The sequence below is a fragment of the Nomascus leucogenys genome, chromosome 1a (genome assembly GCF_006542625.1).
Source record: "Nomascus leucogenys isolate Asia chromosome 1a, Asia_NLE_v1, whole genome shotgun sequence".
NCBI classification, from domain to species: domain Eukaryota; kingdom Metazoa; phylum Chordata; class Mammalia; order Primates; family Hylobatidae; genus Nomascus; species Nomascus leucogenys.
In genome coordinates, this window is record NC_044381.1 from 6,046,583 (window position 1) to 6,073,516 (window position 26,934).

At 38.1% G+C, this 26,934-nt stretch overlaps 1 protein-coding gene across 1 annotated transcript; it reads right to left on the reverse strand.

The window, feature by feature from the left end:
* Positions 1 to 3,570: 3,570 nt before the first annotated feature.
* LOC100591680 (prorelaxin H1) lies at positions 3,571 to 14,661 on the reverse strand. The gene is made up of 2 exons (XM_003273891.3): positions 14,321 to 14,661; positions 3,571 to 4,200 (listed from the first exon to the last, which is right to left on the reverse strand). The coding sequence occupies exons 1-2, from the start codon at positions 14,529 to 14,531 to the stop codon at positions 3,854 to 3,856; spliced, it is 558 nt and encodes a 185-aa protein (XP_003273939.2). The 5' UTR covers positions 14,532 to 14,661; the 3' UTR covers positions 3,571 to 3,853.
* Positions 14,662 to 26,934: the final 12,273 nt, after the last annotated feature.

The following is a 26,934-nucleotide window of genomic DNA, read 5'->3' on the forward strand; positions in this document are numbered from 1 at the left end:
TGGCACTATTCACAATAGCAAAGACCAACCCAAAAGTCCATCAGTGATAGACTGGATTAAGAAGACGTAGCACATATACACCATGGAATACTATGCAGCCATAAAAAGGATGAGTTCATGTCCTTTGCAGGGATACGGATGAAGCTGGAAACCATCATTCTAAGCAAACTCTCACAAGAAGAGAAAACCAAACACCGCATCTTCTCACCCATAGGTGGGAGTTGAACAACGAGAAGACATGGACACAGGGTGGGGAACATCACACATCGGGGCCTGTAGTGGGGTGGGGGGTTGTGGGAGGGATAGCATTAGGAGAAATACCTAATACAAATGATGAGTTGATGGGTGCAGCAAACCAACATGGCACAGGTATACCTATGTAACAAACCTGCACGTTGTGCACATGTACCCTAAAACTTAAAGTATAATAAACAAAGAAAGAAAAATAAATAAATAAATTGGTGCAACCTTTTTGGAGGGCACAATTCTGCAGTATCTATTAATATGAAAAATGTATTTATCCTTGACTAAGTAATTCCCATTCTAGAAATGTGTATTGTCAAAATACTTGCACAGTATGCAAATGTATACAAGTATAAGGGTGTCCATTGTAGTATTATTTGCATTAATGAAAAAAATGGGATGAAGGCAAATGTCTATTATAAGAGATAGGATAAAAAATTTAGTGTATATTCATATATTGAAATAATATTAAGTCAATTTAAAAAACAAAACTGATCTACATGTGTGGAAAGGAAATTATTTCCCAATTTAATTTGTTGAAATTTTAAAAAGTAAGACTCACAATGGTGTGCAGGTGTACTCCCTTTTTTATAAGGAAAGATGCATATATGTACATATGTTTGTATGTGCAGAAGTAGACTGGCTTTCATTTTCATATGCTTTTGTACTCTGAAGCTTTCTGTATGAAGTGCATGTATTACCTTTTCAATACAAAATCTAATCAATAAAAGATAAAAAAAAGAATAAAGAAATTTATAGGACAGACCAAACCCTAGCAGAAAAAATAGTATTGTCTCCTGGATCATTGGTGCTGGAAGTCTGGGTAGAAATAAGGTTTATTTTGTTGAATTTACATCATCATTGGTCTCAATGTAACAGATGGAAGGTGGCTTTGGATAATTTTAAACAGACAGCGATTGGAACAATTTATTTCACCAATACTAGGTGCTTTGTTATAGAGCAAGTTGAAGGGTCACTGAATGTGCTTTTTTTTTTATGTGATACACTGTTTTGCTCTTGTTGCCCAAGCTGCACTGCAATGGTGCAATCTCAGTTTACTGCAACTCCTGGGTTCAAGCGATTCTCCTCCCTCAGCCTCCCGAGTAGCTGGGATTAAAGGTGCACACCACCATGCCTGGCTAATTTTCTGTATTTTTAGTAGAAACGGGGTTTCACCATGTTAGCCGGGCTGGTCTTGAACTCTTGACCTCAGGTGATCCACCTGCCTCGGCCTCCCAAAGTACTGGGATTTCAGTACCGCGCCCGGTCATGATTCTCATTCTTAATGGTGTACATTTTGAAGTGATTCATACATCACAGTAAGGATAAAGGCAATGATAAGATTGTTCTACTAAAACACAAGAAAACAAGATCACAGTATTAACCAGAAGTTTAAAATTTAATCTCATTCTGTGTTCTCTATTGAGTAAACTTCTATCCTGGAAGCAAATATTTTAGTGATGAGTATGAAGGGGAGGACTACAAAACAAAATGCTGGGCTTCTTATTAATGGTTACAGATAAATCAACCCATGAGAAAATGGGCTCATGCACTTTTCTTCACATAAGATGAGAGAAGGAAATACCATTTCTATGGCCTCTTCCTGTTCATAGGTTCCGCCTTAGCTTACAAGACTAATAAAGAAGAAAAAGGAGAAGATTCAAATAAACACAATTGAAATGATAAGGGGGATACCACCACTGAACCCACAGAAATACAAACCATCAGAGAATACTATAAACACCTCTATGCAAATAAACTGGAAAATCTAGAAGAAATGGGTACATTCCTGGACACATACAACCTCTCAAGACTGAACCAGGAAGAAGTTGAACCCCTGAATAGACAATGAGTTCTGAAATTGAGGCAGTAATCAACAGCCGACTAACCAAAAACAGCCCAGATCCTGATAGATTTACAGCTGAATTCTACCAGAAGTACAAAGAAGAGCTGGTACCATTTCTTCTGAAACGATTCCCAACAACTGAAAAGGAGGGACCCCTCCCTAACTCATTCTATGGGGACAGCATCATCCTGATACCAAAACCTGGCAGAGATGCAACAAAAAAAAGAAAACTTCAGGCCATTATCCCTGATGAACATCGATGCAAAAATCCTCAATAAACACTGGCAAGCAAAATCCAGCAGCACATCAAAAAGCTTATCCACCCCAATCAAGATGGCTTTATCCCCAGGATGCAAGGTTGGTACAACATACACATATCAATAAATGTGATTCATCGCATAAACAGAACTAAAGACAGAAGCCATATGATTATCTTAATAGATGCATAAAACACCTTTGATAAAATTCAACATCCCTTCATGTTAAAAACTCTCAATAAACTAAGTATTGAAGGAACACACTTCAAAATAATAAGAGCCATTTATGACAAACCCACAGCCAATAGCATACTGAATGGGCAAAAGCTGGAAGCATTCCCCTTGAAAACCAGCACAAGACAAGGATGCCCTCTCTCACCACTCCTGTTTAACACAGTGTTGGAAGTTCTAGCCAGGGCAATCAGGCAAGAGAAAGAAATAAAAGGTATTCAAATAGGAAGAGAGGAGGTCAAATTGTGTTTGTTTGCAGATGACATGGTCCTATTTCCAGAAAACCCATTGACTCAGCCTGAAAGCTTCTTAAGTTGATAAGCAACTTCAGCAAAGTCTCAGAATACAAAATCAAATTTACAGCGATTTGATGGAGGAGATTAACTTGTCATTCAACTGTATTTCTTCTATAAATGCTCGGTAAAATGCATGTGTATATACATAGATGGAACCAGTAAAATAGCAAGTTGATAGCTATGTGAATTTACTTATCTAACAAGTGTTCATACCATTTCAGTAATTTTGCTTACAGAAATAGTAAATTCTAAAGAAGTGAACATAAGGTATGTCCCCTCATTATACCATTTCTTCTGTAATATATGATATGGATGTTTGTTCTCTTCTACATTATGTCTATACATTTTTCTCCTTAAAAAATAACAAGTTTTAAGGACACTAGAACTGAGAACAGAACCATAGCCTGAAAAGTACTTGAGCTCCCTTCAGACTCTACTAGAAAAAGAAGAAATTAAAAAGGAAAAAAAAGTACTTGAGTTTATATGACTTCAACTAAATTAAATTGGTTTAGTGTCCAAACTGATTGCTTGCAATGAGTAGTTCAATATGAAACAAAAATCTTTTGAAATCTATTAGGAAAGTTCAAGTTTTATGGCTTTATGTATACCCAATCTAAGAGTTAATATCAATAAAAACATTTTGGCCCATTTCATGTAACTGGTGTTAGGTACTGTATTGTTATTATGTGTAGTTAAAGTGGTAAAGGTTTTATTGTAATTTTAAGTTAACAGCATTAAAAAGAATAACACAGCATAATCACATTGTTAATAAAAAGACAAAAAGACTTCAGCATAGAAAGTGTCATTTACAGAAACTACAATCATACAAAGAATATTTTCTTACACACCAAATGAAAAATCTAAAGATTAATAAACATTTCTTATATTCTAATAATTAGTGGGACCTGAGAGAAGCATCAGTGAAATGTCATCAAGACTATGTGTGAATATTAGACGAGATGTGCACAAGTAGCTTCATCTCAGCAATATTTAGCAAGAGATCTTTTGGTACAACCAATTAGGCAACATTTCTCAAACAGTGCCATGTAGGGTCGTCTCTTTTTTTGAGAATGAGTATCCAAGACTAAGTATTTTAATTCTGAAGAATTGCTCTCTGTGGCTTCAGTTTGTTTATTGTGAATAATTTTCTTAAATTCTTCAAAGCTAAGATTGGAATCCTTTAATGCAGGTACATATTGTTGTAGCTCTGGTAACACTGGTTGCCTCTCAGATAGGGCTGCCTTCAGCTCCAGTGGCAAATTAACAATGAATACCAACATGATAATTATAGTTTCTGTATCTTTGTTGATGAAGGACGGCACAATTTCTGTTGTTGTTTTTTTTTTTAAAAAAAGGTGTATGTGAAGGCGTATTCATGTCAAAGAGCATTCAGAAAAACTACGAATGTTTGCATAGACAAAAAAAAGAAAGCATTGCCTCAATATAAACATTGAAACAAAAAAAAGCATCGTAATATCTAAACAACATAGCTTTCTTACAGTTGGACACCTTAAAGTACCATAATTTTACCAAGGCTCTGCTTTACCCCATTGGTCCTCTCTCATCTCTCTTCATGATCCCCTCAGTGCTTTTATCACAGTACGTTTGACTCTCCCTGACGTTAATCTGTCATCTTTCTGAAGTTATGTAAGTCACTGAAAACAGTTTGGCCATAGATAGTGGTCATTTTCCTGGATTCTTCTTACTTAAGTCGTTTTCCTCCATTGCTAAGCTATGATTTATGATATTATGAGTTGTAGTAACAACCTTGAATAAGATATTATTTTAAGCTACTGAATGTTTCATGGTGGGAAGTTACTCCTGGAGGATAAAGTTAAAGAGGCAGAATTTCCAACACCTGTGATCTAATCAGCAGGAGAAAGAAGTCTCTGATGTTCCTCAACCATCTATTTAACAATTTGTCTTCCCCAGAGTATTTACTCCAAATCAATAGTATTTTATACGAAAGAGAGAAGTGGGTTCAAAGAACACTAACCAAAAATCACTGATTTAAGAAGAGATTCATATCTGCTGTGGTGTAAGTGTACTGATTAATGTTTTCTGTTTGATGTTTGTTCCAAGGCTGCGGATCATGCACTGTACAAGATCTGTGTGATTCCTAGGAAGGGAGCCTGTTCTTCTTACACAGCAACCCAGGATGGCCAAATGTGAAGGCTGAGACTTGGGCTGGGAACCTGCTGGACACCCAGCTGACATCTTCCTCCATCTTTGTACCCATTCAGCTCAGATGAACATTCATTACCTGTTTTGGTGTTTCTGGCACTGCCAGTTAAAAGATATAAATTTTTAAAAATGTTTCTTGCTCTCAAAAAACTTACAGTGAGCTAAACTCTCTCCTAACCTTAATTATCCTAATTACACAATTTAAGAGTTTTATTTCACAAAGAAATAAGAAACACTGATAATGTTTAAATTACAGTGTAAACCCAGATCAGGTCTTGCTGCTCTTCTTCTTGGACAGCAAAACTATCCAATACCAAGGCATTAGTCTTGAAATAATGAAAAGAAAGAGAAGAGAGGAGTAAATCTAAGTGCGGGAGGCAGACACCTGGTTAACCACTGATGCCTGCTGATCAGAGGAAACCATGACCCTTCACCTAGACAGCGGTAGTTCTGGGGCTGATCATTTCCTGAGTTTTGTGGCAAAAGACTCAGTTGTTCTCCTTTTAGCCAACAACAAAATTCAACAGTTGGAGTTTGACAGAGGAATAAAAAAAAATTTTAAAAAACCTGTAGTATTTTGTCTTTGCTCCTAACACTCTCCCTCATCCACATTCTAAACTGGAAATGACAGATGAGAATTTATAACGTTCTTGGTTAAATGAGAGGTTTTGGCGTTTTCCCTCAGTAAGACATCCTAAGTTTAATTCAATTTCCTCATAAAAATGTCTCTGTGCTCCAACCTAAAATGTCTGTAGTTGCAGTCTTATTAAATGGTGAAAAAAGCTGATGGTAATTTTCTATATACTTAAAGCCAGTTAAATGAATCAGCCAAAACAGTTATAGTTTGTATTCAGTTTATTCATAGGCTGTGCTTTTTGAACTTATTAAAATTATATTTTTAAACCTGTTTTGAAATATTTCATAATCCATAACACTTTTAGCTATGGAACCTAGGCTCAGAGAAAATATTCTGACTGAATTCATACAAATACCCTTAATTCACTGTATTTTGGATGCAAATCTTACTAAAATAGATCTCTGGTTTAAAGTGTATCTTATTTTTAAAAGGGGTGCAGTGAATACTATTTTGGCACACATGGTAGGATAAAATGGTTATCTAACAATGTAATAATGTGAAAGCAAGTAGCAATTACCTAACAGTAGAAGTCTGAAAACTCATATTAATCACAAATTACTGACATGTACTTCCAAAGTGATTCCTACCTAGTAATGGTAAACATTTGTCTTAATCCCCATATGCAGGCAATGTTTTCTTAGGTTACTCTCAGTTAAATTATACTGCACAGCAATAAAGAAAATTCTTTAAAAATGCTTTGAAATCTCATGTCTCTTCTAAGGAAATAAAAGTGTAGCCAAATATCTACATACAAATGTGCTTAATGAACTATTTTCAGTAACAATTTAGAAATAAACTAAATATCCAGCAAAGAATCTTTAAGTTTATGTGGCAGATTTATAACAAAAATACTACACAGGAATTTCAAATTATGTTTTGGGATAATAACAATGTGAGAAACTGCTCAAAGTATAATGGTGAGTGAAAATGCAAAAGATATACATATACCTATCCAAATGTTAACATTTCTCTCCACTTACTTGTTTAATATATTTTCATTTTCTCATAAAACTCACATACACTTTTCAAAGTCTTTAATATCTACGAGTGCTTCTCATTTTCACCCTGCATTAATGTACATTTGTCTTTAATGTGAGCATTACTACTTTTATAGTCAGAAAATGTGGAATAATAGAGCAAATGCAATACAATCTGGTCTTCTCTACTTTGAATCACGAAATTCCTAGACGTTGTGGTATTTTCGTACTAGTGTTATACAAAAGTCATGTAAAAACTGCCATTAAATAATCAAACTCAAGGTGGAGCCAAGATGGCCGAATAGGAACAGCTCCGGTCTACAGCTCCCAGCGTGAGCGGCACAGAAGACGGGTGATTTCTGCTTTTCTGTTTGAGGTACCGGGTTCATCTCACTAGGGAGTGCCAAACAGTGGGTGCAGGACAGCTGGTGCAGGGTACTGTGCGCGAGCCAAAGCAGAGCGAGGCATTGCCTCGCTCGGGAAGCACAAGGGGTCAAGGAGTTCCCTTTCCTGGTCAAAGAAAGCGGTAACAGATGGCACCTGGAAAATCGGGTCAGTCCCACCCTAATACTGCACTTTTCCAACAGGCTTGGAAAATGGCACACCAGGAGATTGTGTCCCGCACCTGGCTCAGAGGGTCCTATGCCCGCGGAATCTTGCTGATTGCTAGCACAGCAGTCTCAGATCAAACTGCAAGGCAGCAGCAAGGCTGGGGGAGGGGCACCCGCCATTGCCCATGCTTGCTTAGGTAAACAAAGCAGCCAGGAAGCTCGAACTGGGTGGAGCCCACCACAGCTCAAGGAGGCCTGCCTGCCTCTGTAGGCTCCACCTCTGGGGGCAGGGCACAGACAAACAAAAATTCAGCAGGAACCTCTGCAGATTTAAATGTCCCTGTCTGACAGCTTTGAAGAGAGTAGTAGTTCTCCCAGCACACAGCTGGAGATCTGAGAAAGCACAGACTGCCTCCTAAAGTGGGTCCCTGACCCCGGAGCAGCCTAACTGGGAGGCACCCCCCAGTAGGGACAGACTGACACCTCACTCGGCCAGGTACTCCTCTGAGACAAAACTTCCAGAGGAACTATCAGACAGCTGAATTTGTGGTCTCAGGAAAATCCACTTTTCTGTAGCCACCGCTGCTGACACTCAGCCAAACAGGGTCTGGAGTGGACCTCTAGCAACCTCCAACAGACCTGCAGCTGAGGGTCCTGTCTGGTAGAAGGAAAACTAACAAACAGAAAGGACATCCACACCAAAAACCCATCTGTACATCACCATCATCAAAGACCAAAAGTAGATAAAACCACAAAGATGGGGAAAAAACACAGGAGAAAAACTGGAAACTCTAAAAAGCAGAGCACCTCTCCTCCTCCAAAGGAACCCAGCTCCTCACCAGCAATGGAACAAAGCTGGATGGAGAATGACTTTGATGAGTTGAGAGAAGAAGGCTTCAGACGATCAAACTACTCCGAGCTACGGGAGGAAATTCAAAACAATAGCAAAGAAGTTAAAAACTTTGAAAAAAAATTAGACGAAGGGATAACTAGAATAACCAATGGAGAGAAGGGCTTAAAGGAGCTGATGGAGCTGAAAGCCAAGTTTCAAGAACTACGCAAAGATTGCAGAAGCCTCGGGAGCCGAGGCGATCAACTGGAAGAAAGGGTATCAGTGATGGAAGATGAAATGAATGAAATGAAGTGAGAAGGGAAGTTTAGAGACAAAAGAATAAAAAGAAATGAATAAAGTCTCCAAGAAATTTGGGACTATGTGAAAAGACCAAATCTACGTCTGATTGGTGTACCTGAAAATGACAGGGAGAATGCAACCAAGTTGGAAAACACTCTGCAGGATATTATCCAGGAGAACTTCCCCAATCTAGCAAGGCAGGCCAACATTCAGATTCAGGAAATACAGAGAACGCCACAAAGATACTCCTCAAGAAGAGCAACTCCAAGACACATAACTGTCAGATTCACCAAAGTTGAAATGAAGGAAAAAATGTTAAGGGTGGCCAGAGAGAAAGGTCGGGTTACCCTCAAAGGGAAGCCCATCAGACTAACAGCTGATCTCTCAGCAGAAACTCTATAAGCCAGAAGAGAGTGGGGGCCGATATTCAACATTCTTAAAGAAAAGAATTTTCAACCCAGAATTTCATATCCAGCCAAACTAAGCTTCATAAGTGAAGGAGAAATAAAATACTTTACAGACAAGCAAACGCTAAGTGATTTTGTCACCACTAGGCCTGCCCTAAAAGAGCTCCTGAAGGAAGCACTAAACATGGAAAGGAACAACCAGTACCAGCCACTGCAAAAACATGCCAAATTGTAAAGCCCATCGAGGCTAGGAAGAAACTGCATCAACTAACGAGCAAAATAACCAACTAACATCATAATGACAGGATCAGATTCACACATAACAATATTAACGTTAAATGTAAATGGGCTAAATGCTCCAATTAAAAGACACAGACTGGCAAACTGGATACGGAGTCAGGACCCATCAGTGTGCTGTATTCAGGAAACCCATCTCATGTGCAGAGACACACATAGACTCAAAATAAAGGGATGGAGGAAGATCAAGCAAATGGAAAACAAAAAAAGGCAGGGGTTGCAATCCTAGTCTCTGATAAAACAGACTTTAAACCAACAAAGATCAAAAGAGACAAAGAAGGCCATTACATAATGGTAAAGGGATCAATTCAACAAGAAGAGCTAAATATCCTAAATATAAATGCACCCAACACAGGAGCACCCAGATTCATAAAGCAAGTCCTGAGTGACCTACAAAGGGACTTAAACCCCCACACAATAATAATGGGAGATTTTAACACCCCACTGTCAACATTAGACAGATCAACGAGACAGAAAGTTAACAAGGATATCCAGGAATTGAACTCAGCTCTGCAGAAAGTGGACCTAATAGACATCTACAGAACTCTCCACCCCAAATCAACAGAATATACATTTTTTTCAGCACCACACCACACCTATTCCAAAATTGACCACATAGTTGGAAGTAAAGCTCTCCTCAGCAAATGTAAAAGAACAGAAATTATAAAAAACTGTCTCTCAGACCACAGTGCAATCAAACTAGAACTCAGGATTAAGAAACTCACTCAAAACTGCTCAACTACATGGAAACTGAACAACCTGCTCCTGAATGATTACTGGGTACATAATGAAATGAAGGCAGAAATAAAGATATTCTTTGAAACCAACGAGAACAAAGACACAACACACCAGAATCTCTGGGACACATTCAAATCAGTGTGTAGAGGGAAATTTATAGCACTAAATGCCCACAAGAGAAAGCAGGAAAGATCCAAAATTGACAACCTAACATCACAATTAAAAGAACTACAAAAGCAAGAGCAAACACATTCAAAAGCTAGCAGAAGGCTAGAAATAACTAAAATCAGAGCAGAAGTGAAGGAAATAGAGACACAAAAAACCCTTCAAAATATTAATGAATTCAGGAGCTGGTTTTTTGAAAAGATCAACAAAATTGATAGACTGCTAGCAAGACTAATAAGAAGAAAAGAGAGAAGAATCAAATAGATGCAATAAAAAATGAAAAGGGGGTTGTCACCATCAATCCCACAGAAATACAATCTACCATCAGAGAATACTACAAACACCTCTACGCAAATAAACTAGAAAATCTAGAAGAAATGGATAAATTCCTTGACAAATACACCCTCCCAAGACTAAACCAGGAAGAAGTTGAATCTCTGAATAGACCAATAACAGGACCTGAAATTGTGGCAATAATCAATAGCTTACCAACCAAAAAGAGTCCAGGACCTGATGGATTCACAGTCGAATTCTACCAGAGGTATAAGGAGGAACTGGTACCATTCCTTCTGAAACTATTCCAATCAATAGAAAAAGAGGGAATCCTCCCTAACATATTTTATGAGGCAGCATCGTCCTGATACCAAAGCCTGGCAGACACATAACCAAAAAAGAGAATTTCAGACCAATATCCTTGATGAACATTAATGCAAAAATCCTCAATAAAATACTGGAAAACCGAATCCAGCAGCACATCAAAAAGCTTATACACCATGACCAAGTGGGCTTCATCCCTGGGATGCAAGGCTGGTTCAACATACGCAAATCAATAAATGTAATCCAGCATATAAACAGAACCAAAGACAAAAACCACATGATTATTTCAATAGATGCAGAAAAGGCCTTTGACAAAATTCAACAACGCTTCATGTTAAAAACTCTCAATAAATTAGGTATTGATGGGACGTATCTCGAAATAATAAGAGCTATCTATGACAAACCCACAGCCAATATCATACTGAATGGGCAAAAACTGGAAGCATTCCCTTCGAAAGCTGGCACAAGACAGGGATGCCCTCTCTCACCACTCCTATTCAACATAGTGCTGGAAGTTCTGGCCAGGGCAATCAGGCAGGAGAAGGAAATAAAGGGTATTCGATTAGGAAAAGAGGAAATCAAATTGTCCCTGTTTGCAGATGACATGATTGTATATCTAGAAAACCCCACTGTCTCAGCCCAAAATCTCCTTAAGCTGATTAGCAACTTCAGCAAAGTCTCAGGATACAAAATCAATGTACAAAAATCACAAGCATTCTTGTACACCAATCACAGACAAACAGAGAGCCAAATCATGAGTGAAGTCCCATTCACAATTGCTTCAAAGAGAATAAAATACCTAGAAATCCAACTTACAAGGGATGTGAAGGACCTCTTCAAGGAGAACTACAAACCACTGCTCAATGAAATAAAAGAGGATACAAACAAATGGAAGAACATTCCATGCTCATGGGTTGGAAGAACCAATATCATGAAAATGGCCATACTGCCCAAGGTGATTTATAGATTCAATGCCATCCCCATCAAGCTACCAATGACTTTCTTCACAGAATTGGAAAAAACTACTTTAAAGTTCATATGGAACCAAAAAAGAGCCCGCACCACCAAGTCAATCCTAAGCCAAAAGAACAAAGCTGGAGGCATCACGCTACCTGACTTTAAACTACACTATAAGGCTACAGTAACCCAAACAGCATGGTGCTGGTACCACAACAGAGACATAGATCAATGGAACAGAACAGAGCCCTCAGAAATAATGCCGCATATCTACAACTATCTGATCTTTGACAAACCTGACAAAAACAAGCAATGGGGAAAGGATTCCCTATTTAATAAATGGTGCTGGGAAAACTGGCTAGCCATATGGAGAAAGCTGAAACTGGATCCCTTCCTTACACCTTATACAAAAATTAATTCAAGATGGATTAAAGACTTACACGTTAGACCTAAAACCATAAAAACCCTAGAAGAAACCCTAGGCAATACCATTCAGGACATATGCATGGGCAAGGACTTCATGTCTAAAACACCAAAAGCAATGGCAACAAAAGCCAAAATTGACAAATGGGATCTAATTAAACTAAAGAGCTTCTGCACAGCAAAAGAAACTACCATCAGAGTGGACACACAACCTACAGAATGGGAGAAAATTTTTGCAACCTACTCATCTGACAAAGGGTTAATATCCAGACTCCACAATGAACTCAAACAAATTTACAAGAAAAAAACAAACAACCCCATCAAAAAGTGGGCAAAGGACATGAACAGACACTTCTCAAAAGAAGACTTTATGCAGCCAAAAAACACATGCAAAAATGCTCATCATCACTGGCCATCAGAGAAATGCAAATCAAAACCACAATGAGATACCATCTCACACCAGTTAGAATGGCCATCATTAAAAAGTCAGGAAACAACAGGTGCGGAGAGGATGTGGAGAAATAGGAACACTTTTACACTGTTGGTGGGACTGTAAACTAGTTCAACCATTGTGGAAGTCAGTGTGGCCATTCCTCAGGGATCTAGAACTAGAAATACCATTTGACCCAGCCATCCCATTACTGGGTATATACCCAAAGGACTATAAATCATGCTGCTATAAAGACACATGCACATGTAGGTTTGTTGCGGCACTATTCACAATAGCAAAGACTTGGAACCAACCCAAATGCCCAGCAATGATAGACTGGATTAAGAAAATGTGGCACATATACACCATGGAATATTATGCAGCCATAAAAAATGATGAGTTCGTGTCCTTTGTAGGGACATGGATGAAACTGGAAAACATCATTCTCAGTAAACTATCGCAAGGACAAAAAACCAAACACTGCATGTTCTCACTCATAGGTGGGAATTGAACAATGAGAACTCATGGACACAGGAAGGGGAACATCACACTCCGGGGACTGTTGTGGGGTGGGGGGAGAGGGGAGGGACAGCATTAGGAGATATACCTAATCCTAAATGACGAGTTAATGGGTGCAGGAAACCAACACAGCACATGGATACATATGTAACAAACCTGCACATTGTGCACATGTACCCTAAAACCTAAAGTATAATAATAAAAAAAAGAAAGGAAATCAGAATATTTAAAAAAATAAATAAATAAATAAATGTAGAAAAGTAAATAACTTTAGAAGCATACTTTAAATCTCCTAAAAGAGAAGTAAATGTATTTCTGTTAGAGTCATTTATATATAGTATATGCATATAGCCTATAAAATTTAGTTGTGGTTTATCATAAATTACATGTCATATTAATACAAAACACTTAGTATTTGCAAACTACGGTTACCTCCTCTGAATTTAATATGATCCATTACACTTCTTAGACTAGTCTATACCTCCATGAGTTTCCACTGCTACTTTATAAATACAAAAATATTTTTTAAAGCCATTTCAGATTGAGCTGTACTCAACTCTAAGATCTTGCTTTTAAAGCAAACCCACTGCAGCTTCCAAATGCTTGAAAGCATCAGTAGGGTCTTCAGCTATGATGGTCTGAAGGACCTGCTTCCCTTGTCTCTGGTCCTCTTGAGTTTCTCCTATAGGCATTCAAGCCTTTCCTTTCTCTTCCATCCCCTGTCTCACAAATGAACTTCAATACCCAGATCAAAGAAGCGGGGGGCCAGACTCTTTCCTTTGGGATTTTTTTGTTTGTTTGTTTATTTTAAAGAAAGTTTCCAATGGCAAATGCCACAGCCCAACTTTTGGACTAGGAGAGTCATTAAGTGTAAGGCCCTTCCTGTCTTCCCATTACGGGACCCTCACAGAGACCTCAGAGTGTTGCCCCGTCCTACAGGCGCGCAAACAGGCTTGATAACCAGCGCACCGCCTCAGTGTTTGTCCCCTTTCCTCTCTATCCGAGATGCCCTGTCCAGGTGACCCACCAGCACGCCCGCTGTCTGGCCGCCTGGCTTTCCTGTGGGGTGCAGGAGTGCGCCCGGCCTCCTGCGGGTCTCCGGGCAGCGTCACCTCCTCTGAGGCTTCCCCTTCCTTTCCACCCCGTCGCTCTGGCTGCCTTGCGGAAAGGGAACCAAGGAACTCTCGGGTGAAGCAGCTTCCTATTCTCAGTGCTTTCCCTCCGTCCGGTGAGATTCCCAGTGAGACTTTGAATAAAATCACCTGGCAAAAGAAAAGCCCAAACTTTAGGGACCAGCCACCGCGGAGTAGGAGCTGAGCGCTGGCAGCCAATGAGATCTCGAGTCGGACGTGCAGGCCGCCGTTCCAATTGGACGTCCGCCCCAGAGTAACCAATGGGAAGTGCGGGAAGGTTGGCGGGGCGGGAGCTCTCACCTGCCACTAGTTTAGGTTTCAGAGGAGAATCTTCCTGGCTCAGAGACGTTTTGCTCCAGGTGCTCATGCCGCAAATGGCAATCTGCGCGCGAACTAATTCGCGGCCGCATAATTTAATAACGTCGTCCTTCCATTTGGCCGCGACTGCTCTAGAAAATTGGTTCAATAGTAAACAGACTCCTAGCAGGTGGAACAAAAACAGGCGAGGCATCCTGGGCCTGGTCTCTCCTGGAGGTCTGGGCGTTGCAGCCTTTCAGGACTGCAGCTGCTGTGGCCTACAGACCTGGGTCTGTGTGCCTGTCCCGGGCTTTAGGCTGCTTTTCCTACCTGGCTCAACCAGTCTTTAGTATAGGCTGTCACTCAGCTCTTAAGGCAAGGGTGCCAGCTCCACCCCTTTCCCACACCCCTCCACAGAATTTTCTCCTTCGGTTCTTGTTCTACCTCTCCGCCTTTCCTTCATTTGCCCATTCCTTTGTCCTTGGCCCTTTTACAGTTTTGTTTTTCGCTCTTTTGCTACCCTGAAACAACTTTGTATACTTAGGAAAAGTTATTTTAGATATGAAGCTTTTCTTTTTACATACACAGAAATAAAATTGAGATCGCCAATATTCTTATAACCCAGTTTTCCAGAGTGAACATTTGCCAAAAACTCTTCTAACCTAATAGGATTATAGATTATCTTATAAATTGGATTAATTAGTATAACGTTGGGCATATCAATCCATAAAAATAGAATGGATGAATAAATAAATTGTTGATGAGAGGGAAAACTGATGACTTTTAATCTGAATCCAGGTAAAAATATTAAAATCCCCAGTAACGTCATTTTAGGCTTGTGCAGTAATGTCTTTAATTTAACACACAATTTTTTTCTCCACTGGACTTTCCTTCCACTCCTGTGGGAGAAGTTTGATTGTAACTAGTTGTCTAAATATTTTAATTTAAAATTCTAGTCTATGTCTCTAGAGACTGGAGAACACACCACACACAGAGAGAGAGAGAAAGAGAGAGAGAAAAGAAGAAGAAAAAGAGGAAGAAGAAGGAAAAAAAAGCAGTGGAAATCCCACAATCCCAGACATATTATTTTGATAACAAATTACAGCACAAGGGTATGTTCATTTGTTTACTGTATTTTGTGTTTGCTGCACCTGGTAAGAGGTGATTTTTTTTTTTTTTTACCACCATCTAATTTAACGTTCTAAAGATCCACATAGTTCTAGACAATATGGTTAGTAGACAACCCTTCTACCTGTAAATTTTTAGTACAAATAGGTTCATTTTTTAAAATGACTTACTTGCTTGTGTTCATAATATACTCAGATTAGTTCAGCTCCATCAGATAAACTGGAGACATGCAGGAAGTTATGGTAGCTTTGAAATAAAATAATAACAATCTCTTAGTTACAAACATAACTATGGAATCAAATAATTCTAGTTTCTAGATTGCTGGTGATTTCAGTAGGCCCACTTAGCATTGGTCAAATGCCAAGCAATGTGTAATTCTTCAAAAAATACCTGACCAAAGCTATGAGATGGTTAGAGGCAATTAATGATTTTAAACGGATTTTCACTAAAACACGCAGTTTGAGAGAGGCCTCTCAAAACTGCGGTTTGAAAATATTTTCGTGGGTTGACAGTCCTTGTAAAAACAATCCTTGTGCAAGGCTGTACTCCAAATTAATTGCTCATTAAAGATGTAAATTTCCAGGGTTTTTTGTTTGTTTTGGGGTGATTTTTTTGCGACAGAATTTGGCTCTTGTCACCCAGGCTGGAGTGCAATGGTGCAATTTCGGCTCACTGCAACCTCCACCTCCCAGGTTCAAGTGATTCTCCTGCCTCAGCTTCCCAAGTAGCTGGGATTACAGGCATGCACCACCACACCTGGCTAATTTTTGTATTTTTAGTAGAGACTGGGTTTCACCATGTTGGATAGGCTGGTCTCAAACTCCTGACCTCAGGTGATCCACCCGCCTCGGCCTCCCAAAGTGTCCAGGGATGTTTTGAAATTTTATGTTGCCTACATGGTTTTACAGAGTCCTTAAAACTGTCCAGTACAGTGGCCACTTTTCCATTTTACAGAAAGAAGAAACAGATTGAGAGTTGTTCAGGGTAATTTTGGTAAGCACATATGCCAGATGTGGGCTTACCCTACTGCTAAGGATCACAGGCAAATGCAAGATTCACAGTCTTTACAGGCATGACTAAAAGGCATTTCACGTCCTTTAAACAAAAAGGAAACCTTTTTAAGGAGAAACAACAATTATGTCCATGCATACAGCTGTCACATGCTGGAGTTGGGGTTCCAACACATGTCTACTGGATTCCTCTACAATAATGATACAGGACTTTAATACTCCACTCTCAACAACATACAGATCAAACAAACAGAAAATTAATAATGAAATATTGAAACTGAGTTGCACTGTAGACAAAATGGGCCTAACAGATATATACAGAACATTTTATCCAACAGCAGAATCCGCATTTTTCTCTAGGGCACATTCTCCAGGATAGACCATTTGGTAGGGCACAAAACAAGTCATAATAAATTTTAGATCAAAATCACATCAAATATTGTTCCTGACCAAGATGGTATGAAACTTAAATCAATAACAGGAAAAATATATGGAAATTAAACAAAATGCTCTTGAATAACAAATGTGTCAAAACAGAAACAAAAAAAAGGAAATTACAGAATATCTTGAGACAAATAACGTTGGAAACACAATATCCCAAGACCTATGGGATGCAGCAAAAGCAGTTTTAAAAGGGAAGTTTATATAATAACAGTAAATGCCTACATTAAAAAAGACAAAAAGATCCCAAATAAGTAGCCTAATATTACAGCTCAAGGAACTAGAAAAAGAAGATGAAACTGAACCCAATTTTAGAAGAAGGAAAGAAATAATGAAAATCAAAAAAAGAAACAGAAAAATCAACACAGCTAAGAGTTTTTTTGTTGTTTTTTGTTTTTATTTTTTGAGACAGAGTCTCACTCCATCGAGGCTGGAGTGCAGTGGCACAAGCTTGGCTCACTGCAACCTCCACCTCATGAGTTCAAGCGATTCTTGTGCCTCAGCCTCCTGAGTAGTTGAAATTACAGGCACGAGACACCATGTCTGGCTAATTTTTGTATTTTTAGTAGAGATGAGGCTTCGCCATGTTGGACAGGCTGGTCTCAAACTCCTGACCTCATGTACTCCACCCTCCTCGGCCTCCCAAAGTGCTGGGATTACAGACGTGAGCCACTGCACCCAGCCTAAGAGTGTTTTAAGTAAGCAAAACTGACAAACACTTAACAAGACTAAGAAAACAAAAGAGAGGACTCAACTATATAAAATCAAAAATAAAATTGGAGACAGTAGAACAGACACCTCAGAAATAGAAAAGATCATAACGAACTAGTTATGAATAATTATATGCAAAAAATTTGGTAATCTGAGGAGATGTATAAATTCCTAGAAAAATGCAACCTACCAACATTGAATCAGGAAGCTGTAGAAAGCCTGAACAGATAATTAACAAAGAAATTGAAGTGGTGATTTAAAATCTCTCAAAAAATAAAAGCTCAGGACCAGGCCGGGCGCGGTGGCTCACGCTTGTAATCCCAGCACTTTGGGAGGCCGAGGCGGGCGGGTCACGAGGTCAGGAGATTGAGACCACAGTGAAACCCCGTCTCTACTAAAAATACAAAAAATTAGCCGGGCGTGGTGGCAGGACCCTGTAGTCCCAGCTACTCAGAGAGGCTGAGGCAGGAGAATGGCGTGAACCCGGGAGGCGGAGCTTGCAGTGAGCCGAGATGGCGCCATTGCACTCCAGCCTGGGTGACAGAGCAAGACTCTGTCTCCAAAAAAAAAAAAAAAAAAAAAAAAAGCTCAGGACCAGATGGCCTTACAGCTGAATTATACCAAACTTTCACAGAAGAATTAATGCCAATATTTCTCAAACCCTTCCAAAAAGTAGAGCCAGAGGGAACACATTTTAACACATTTTATAAGGCCAATATTACCTTGATACCTAAGCCAGACAAAGACACAGCAAGAAAAGAGACCTACAGGCCAATATCTCTGGGGAACATTGATAGAAACATTCCCAATAAAATATTAGCAAACCGAATTCAACAACATATTGAAAGATTATATGTCATTATCAGGTGGAATGTATCCCTGGCATGCACAGCTGGTTTAATATACACAAATCAGTCAACGTGGGCTATATCACATGAACAGACTAAAAGATTAACCACATATGGAACTAGCCCCAATGCCCATCAGTCAACAAGTGGATAAAGAAAATGTGATATATATATATACCATGGAATACAACGCAGCAATAAAAATGAACAAAATAATGGTATTCACAGCAACCTGGTTGGAACTGGAGACCATTACTCTAAGTAAAGTAACTCAGGAATGAAAAATCAAACATCATATGTTCGTACTCATAAGTGGGAGCTAAGCTATGAGGGTGCAAAGGCATAAGAATAATACAATGAACTTTGAGGACTTGGGGGAAAGGGTGAGAAGGGGGTGAGGGATAAAAGACTACACATTGGGTACAGGTACACCGCTCAGGTGACGGGTGCTCCAAAATCTCACAAATCACCACTAAAGAACTTATTCATGTAACCAAAGATCACCTCTTCTCCAAACCGACTGAAATAAAAAAAAATTAGAGTAGTATCAAATTTTTAAAAAAAGAAAAAGATAAAAATTATCAAGGTCATCAAAAACAAGGAAAACTGCACAGCCAAGAGGAGCCTAAGGAGACATGAGCAGCAAACATAGTGTGGTACCCTATGGGATCCTGAACAGAAAAAGGACTTCAGGGAAAAACTAAGGAAATATGAATAAAATACAGATTTTAGTTAATAGTAATGTATCAACATTGGTTCATAGGTGTAATAAATGTACTATACTAATATAAGTATAGTGTTACTAATTAATGTTAACAGTAGGGAGAACTGTGTGTGAGATGCATAAGAATTCTCTGTACTGTCTTCATAATTTTTCTGTAAATCTAAAACTGTCCTAAAATTAAAAGCCTATTAGCATAAAAAAACCACATGATTATGTCATTTGACACAGGAATAAAAACACTGGACAGAGTTCAACGGCTTTGTTTTCTTTTTTCAAGTAGGTATATGACCTTAGGTAATTTATTTAATCTCTCTGAAACTCAGTTTCTCACCTATAAAATATATATCTTAACTGGATCAAATTGTGTAAAATTGTGTTGAAGGTTATTTGAAATACTTTATCTAAAGCACTTAGCACAATTCTTAGCACTTAATAAAAGTTGCTACTCAATGAAAGGTACTTATAATCTACAAAATAATTTTATAACAGTTCTTTAAAAACAAAGCTTCCCAGTTTTCACTCAGTAAAATATTTTTTACCTTCTAAAGAATAAGAAAAAGACATTAATAGACATTTCTCAAAAAAGATATTCAAATGACCAACAGGTACATAAAAAAATATTCAACATCACTAGTCATTGGGGAAATGTGAATCAAAACCACAGTGAGATATCACCTCACTCCAGTTAGAATGGCTAAAATAAAAAAGACAAAAGAAAACAAAGGTTGAGGATGTAGAGCAAAGTGAATGCTTACATACTGTTGGTAGGAGTGTAAATAAGTACATCCAGCATGAAAAACTCTATGGAAGTCCCTTAAAAATTAAAAATAGAACTACCATATGGTTCAGTAATCTTACTATTGGTTATATATCCAAAGGAGGGGAAATCAGTATGTCAAAGAGACATCTTCACTCCCATGTTTATTGATGCACTATTTACAATAGCCAAGATAAAGAATAAATCCAATCCAAAAATGGATGGTTTAAAAAGTGTAATATATATATGAATACAATTTAGCCCTAAAAAAGAATTAAGCCCTATCATTTGCAACAACATGGACAGAAATAGAGGACATAATGTTAAGTGAAATAAACTATACACAGAAAAACAAATACTACATGATCTCAATCATGTGGAATCAAAAAAAAGTTGATATCATAGAATCAGAAAATAGAACAGTGGTTACTGGAGATTGGGGATAGGAAAAGGACAGGAGTATGAGGAGAAGATGGTCAATGAGCACAAAATTATAATTAGATAGAAGGAGTAAGTTCTGGTATTCTGTTGCACAGTAAGGTGATGATGGTTAATAGTAAAATATAATATATTTTGAAAGACCTAGAAGAGAGACTTTTGAATGTCTTCACCATAAAGAAATGATAAATACCTGAAGTGACAGTCATGTTATTTGATCATTATACATCATATATGTATTAAAACATCAAGTTTTACCCTATAAATATATATAATCACAATGTGAATTTTAAAAATAATAAAAATCTCAACATCCTTTCTTAATAAAAACTCAACAGTTTAGGAATAGAAGGAAATTCAACATAACAAAAGCCATTTATGAAAAACTCATAGCTAATGTCATGATTATCGGAGTGAAACTGAAAGCTTTTTTCTCTAAGATCTGGTAGAAAGCAAGGATGTTCCCTCTCAACACTTCTATTCAACATTGTACTGTAAGTACTATCAAGAGCAATTATAAAAGACAAAAAAATAAGAGAATTCCGATTGAAAAGGAGTAAGTAAAATTATTTCTATTTGCAGATGACATGATCCTATGTGTAGAAAACCCCCAGTTCACCAAAAACTGTTAGACTTAACAAATGAATTCAGTAAAGTTGTAAGATAAAAAAACAACATGTGAAAGTCTGTGGCATTTCTATGCACAAATAACAGCCTAGCTGAAAAAGAAATCATGAAAACAATCCTATTTATGATAGTATTAAAAAATAAAATATTTAGAAAAAATTTAACTAAAAGGAGAAACACCTGTACACTGAAAACTACAATAACATTGATAAGAGAAATTGAAGGAGTCACAAGTAAATAGAAAGGTATTCCATGCTCATGGACTGAAATAATTAATATTGTTTAAATGTCTATACTACCTAAAGCAATATATAGACTCAATGCAATCCCTACCAAAATCCCAATAGGCTTCTTATAGAAATAGACAAAAAGTTTTAAAATTTGCATGAAACCACAAAAGCTTCTAAACAGCCAAGCAATTCTGAGGGAAAAAAGTTGGAAGCATCAGACATCCTGATTTAAAATTATATTACAAAGCTAAGATAATTGAAACAGTATGGTACTGGCATAAAAACAGAATAATACACCAGTGGAACAGAATAAAGAGCCCAGAAATAAATCCAAACACATATGATAAACTAATTTTTGACAAGGGCCACAAAAAGACACAGTGAGAAAAGAATAGTTTCTTCAATAAATGGTGCTGGGAAAACTGGATCTCCACATGCAAAATAATGAAATTGATTTCTTATCTTATACGATACACAAAAATCAGCTCAAGGTGGATAAAAGACCTAAACATAGACCTGAAACCATAAAACACCTAAAAGGGGAAAACACAGGGGAAAACCTCCTTGATATTGGCCTTGGCAATGATTTATTGGGCATCACACCAAAAGCTCAAGCTACTAAAGCAAAAATAAATAAATGGGACTATATCAGACTAAAAAGCTTCTGCACAGTATAGGAAACATTCAACAAAATGAAGAGGCAACCTACCGATTGTGAAAAAATATTTGCAAACCATATCCAAGGGGTTAATATCCAAGATTTATAAGGAACTCATACAACTCAGATAAGGAGTTAATATCCATGATTTATAAAGAACTCATTCAACTAAATATAGCAATAAAACATATAACCTGATTGAAAAAATGGGCAGAGGACGTGAATAGTCATATTATAAAAGTTGACATAAAAATACCTAACATACATGAAAAGGTGCTCAGCATCACTAATCATCAAAGAAATGCAAATCAAAACCATTGTGATAACTACCTCACACCTGTTAGGATAGCTATTATCAAAAAGATAAGAGATAAGTGTTGGCAAGGGTGTACAGAAAAGAGAACCTTGTACACTGCTGATAGAAATGTAGATTAGTGCAGCCATTATGGAAAACAGTGTGGTGATTCCTAACAAAATTAAAATAGAACTGCCATATGACCCAGCAACCCATCTTCTGGATATACAACCAAAGAAAATGAAATCACCACCTTGTTAAGATATCTGCTCTTCAACATTTATTGTAGTATTTTTCATAATACCCAAAATATGGAAACCACCTAGGTGTCCACCGATGGGCAAGTGGATAAAGAAACTGTGTGTGTGTGTGTGTGTGTGTGTGTGTGTGAGACAGAGAGAGAGAGAATATTATTCACCCTTCAAAAAGGAGGAGCTCTTGCCATTTGCTATAACATGGACGGATCTGGGGAAACTTAATGCTAGGTAAAATAAGCCACACACAGAAAGAAAAACATTGCATGGTCTCCTTTACATGTGAAATCTTTTAAAAAGAAGAAGAAGAAAGTCAGATATAAAGAAACAAAAACAAAACAGTGGCCACCAGCATTGGGGTGACGGGAGGAAATGAGAAGATGCAGGTCAGAGAATACAAAGTGGCAAATATGTAGGGTGGACAAGCCAAAAATCTAATGTACAATGTGAGGACTATCACTAATAATAGTGTATTGTGTTCAGGATTTTTGCTAAATGAGTACATTATAGTTGCTCTTGCCATGAGGGAAAAATGGGTAACTATGCAGGGTCATGTATATGTTGATTTTTTCCACTATAGTAACCCTTTTACTATATACAGTTGACCCTCCATGTCCATAAGTTCCGTATCCATGGGTTCTGCATCCATGGGTTCAACCAACTGCAGATCAAGCATATAGTATTTGCTGGATGTGGGACCAGTAGATACGGAGGGCTGATATTTTTGCATTGATGATTCCACAGGACCTACAGTGAGACTTGAGCATCCATGAATTTTGGTATCCTCAGAGTCCTGGAGCCAAGCCCCAGTGGATACCAAGGGACGACAATATGTGTATCTTGTAACATGTTATATACCTTAAATGTACAAAGAAAAATTTATCTCTAAAAAACACACTCTTAGCAATTTTGAAATATATAAGATATTATTATGTCTTTTAGTTAGAAAATTTAATCCATTTAAATTTGGGTGTAATTGGGTTATATAAAACATACTTAAACTATTAAACTGATAAAAATTTAACTTCACTTACAAAAACTACAATTTTACTCCATCTTCCATCTACCATTTTTGTTTTTTGATGTCACATATTACATCTTTTTTTATTGGGTATCCTTTAACAAATTATTGTAGCTAGTATTATTTTAATAGGTCTGCCTTTTAACCTTTATACTAAAGATACAAGTGATTTACACATCACCTTTACAGTGTCATAGATTCCAAATTTGCCTATGTATTTACTTTTACCAACGAGTATTATACTTTCATGTTTTCATGTTACTATTTAGCACTCCTTCAGCTTGAAAAATTTCCTTTAATATTTCATATAAGACAGGTCTTGGCTGGGTGTGGTGGTTCACACCTGTAATCCCAGCTGCTTAGGAGGTTGAGGCACAAGAATCGCTGGAACCCTGCCAGTGGAGGCTTCAGTGAGTCAACATCGGGCCATTGCACTCTAGCCTGGGAAACAGAGGGAAACTCTGTTTCAAAAAAAGAAAAAAAGACAGGTCTGGTAGTGATGAACTTCCTCAGCTTTTGTTTGGCTGGGAAACTCTTTAATTTTCTTCATTTCAGAAGGACAGCTTTGCCAGGTACAGTGTTCTTGGTAGGCAGATATTTCTTTAGCACTTGGAAAATATCATCCCACCCTCTCCTGGCCTGTAAGAGCTCTTCTGAGAAATTCTCTGCTAGCCTTTGGGACTCCCTTATAAGTGCTTTATTCTTTCCTTTTACTGCTTTCAGAATTCTTTGTCTCTGATGTTTGATAGTTTGATTATGATATGTCTTGATGTCATTTTATTTGGATTGTATCTGATTAGAGACCTTTCACCTTGTTCCTGGGAATTTATATCTTTACTCAACTGGTAAGTTTTCAGCGTTTTTTTTTTTTGTTTGTTTGTTTGTTTTTTTTTTGAGACAGAATCTCGCTCTTTCACCCGGGCTGGACTGCAGTGGCACTATCTCGGCTCACTGCAAGCTCCACCTCCCAGGTTCGTGCCATTCTCCTGCCTCAGCCTCCCGAGTAGCTGGGACTACAGCAACCCACCACTGCACCCAGCTAGTTTTTTGTATTTGGTTTCACGATGTTAGCCAGGATGGTCTCGATCTCCTGACCTCGTGATCCGCCTGCCTCGGCCTCCCAAAGTGCTGGGATTACAGGCATGAGCCACCACGCTCAGTTGTTTTCAGCTATTATTTTAAAAATAATCTTTCTGTCCCTTTGTCTGTCTTTCTTAAATTCCTATAATTTGAATATTTGCTTTTATGAGGCTGTCCCATAAATCCTGTGTGCTTTCTCTATTCCTTTTCATCTTTCTACTCCTCTGACTGTATATTTTCAAATACCTGTCTTCAAGTTCACAGATTCTTTCTTCTGATTAACCAATTCCCTGTTGATGCTTTCTATTGATTTTTTCATTTTTTTTTGTATTTTTCAGGTCCAGATTTCTATTTGTGTTTTTAAATAATTTCAATTGCTCTATTAAAGTTCTCATTTTGTTTATTTTTCTGATTTCATTGAATTGTTTGTATTTTATTGAAGTTGACTGAGCTTTCTTAAAACAAATATTTTGATTTTTTTGTTAGAAAGTTCATATATTCCCATTTCTCTAGGGTCAGAAACTGAAAAACTATTGTGTTCTCTTGGTAGTGACATGTCTTTTTGTTTTTTCATGTTTCTTCCTGCACTGCATTGAGTCTACCCATTTGTTGAAACAGTTACCTCTTTCAGACATTTGGGCTAGTTTCACTGTGAAAAGGGCTTCCTCAACAGGGAGGAGTAAAGGCTCTGGATGGATGGAGTGCAGCTCCTTGGTAGTAGCCATGTAGTTCTGTCAGCTAAGGTCACTGTTGTTGAAGATTACAGAATCCTCAGCAGTTAATGCTGTGAATGTCCACAGTAGCAGTGAGGGTTGTTAGGGTTTTCATGACAATGGCAGCTACGGTCCTACCAATCTTTTTCCTCCTGCCAGGAAAGTTGTAGCTTGGGGCAGGTCCCTATTGGCACTGGGACTAGCTTTCAGGCCCTTTTGCAGTAATGGTAGCTCTGGTATCTGATGAGTGGCATCCATGGAGCAGCCACAGAGGCTCGTCCTAAGGCATAGGCACACATGCTGGCACTATAGCTCTGGGCTCTAGGCAGTAGTGGCACTGGTGCCCAGGGGGCAGGTAACACCACTGCTGTATTGCTAATGGTATGTGTTGCACATATGCTTGTGAAACAGCTGGGGAGCTGAGAATGGCAGCACAGGTGTAAATACAGTTATAGTACTTGGGAGTTGGGGTAAGATCTAGCTCTCTATGGCAGTTGAGCCTGGGGCATAGGCATGCTCTAAAGCCCAGAATGTGAACTAGCTTGCTATAGCAATGGATCCAGTGTCTAGGATGTGGTCAGGGCAGTTAAGCCACAGAACACAGCTCTAGAGTGTGGGCACTCATAAGGCAGCTGCTGCTTGGGAGTTGGGGCACACAGGGTTAAACGAGGTGGCAGGGGGAGTGCAGCTGTGTCTTCCTCTCTGAGTGGTAAGAAAGGCTGTTGGGTACCTTAGTAGCAAAAGATGCTGGTGTCCTCTGCAGAGAATGCTGCTGGGGACCACAACAGTTAATTTGGCTAATACCAAAAGCATCTGTCTTCCTTCTTTGTTCCTGTCTTCTGGAATCTCAGGTATACACATCTCACCAGTGATCCTTTCTACGTGGATAGTTTCCATTTTATTTTGCTCTGCTGTGCTGCTGCAGATTCTTTAATGGCCCTTGAGCTGTCTCAGGGCTATAGTGGTTTGTGGAAATAGCTGTCGATGTTCGTGTGTGCGTGTGTGTGCGTGTGTGTGTGTGTGTGTGTGTGTAGGGGAGGACTGAAGGCTTATATCTCCTACTCCACCATCTCGATGATATCAATCTCTCAACTTCTACCATGTTTTTAAACCTACTAAATGTATTCTGCATATTGTATTATTTCAATCAAGATTAAAGTTTTGATATCTACCTTTTTAAAATGCATGTAGTTTCAAAAGTCTAGCAAAATCAAGTTTGCTGATTGAACAATTTGGAAAGTACTTTGGCTTTTAAAAACTCTTTATTATGAAAAACTGTTTATTATGAAAATTTCAAATATGTACAAAGTAAACAAAATAGTATAAAGAATCCTCATGTCCTGCGTTATACAACTGCAATGGCTATCATTATTTTTGTCATTCTTTTTTCACCTGTATCTCTCATTTATCACTGTATACCTATATCTATCACTACATATATAATGTACCTTGAAATGCCTACATATTAGCTTTACAATTTTGACAAATGAGTACACCGGAGTAAGCCACATCTTTATTATGATATAAAACAATTCTCTCTTCCCAGATAACTTCCTCATATCTCTTTCTGATCAACCCTCAACACTTAGGGTAGGCAGTATTCTGATAAAATGAGATTTATTTTGCTTTAAACTTCATATAAATGAAATCATAATGCATTCACTTTTAATTTAAAGGAGAGT

Coding starts and splice junctions, on each gene's coding strand:
- LOC100591680 (XM_003273891.3), bottom strand. CDS start 14,531: ATGCCTCGCCTGTTTTTGTTCCACCTGCTAGGAGTCTGTTTACTATTG. Junction 4,201..14,320: donor GAAACCTAAACTAGTGGCAG/GTGAGAGCTCCC, acceptor AAACAACAACAG/AAATTGTGCCGTCCTTCATC.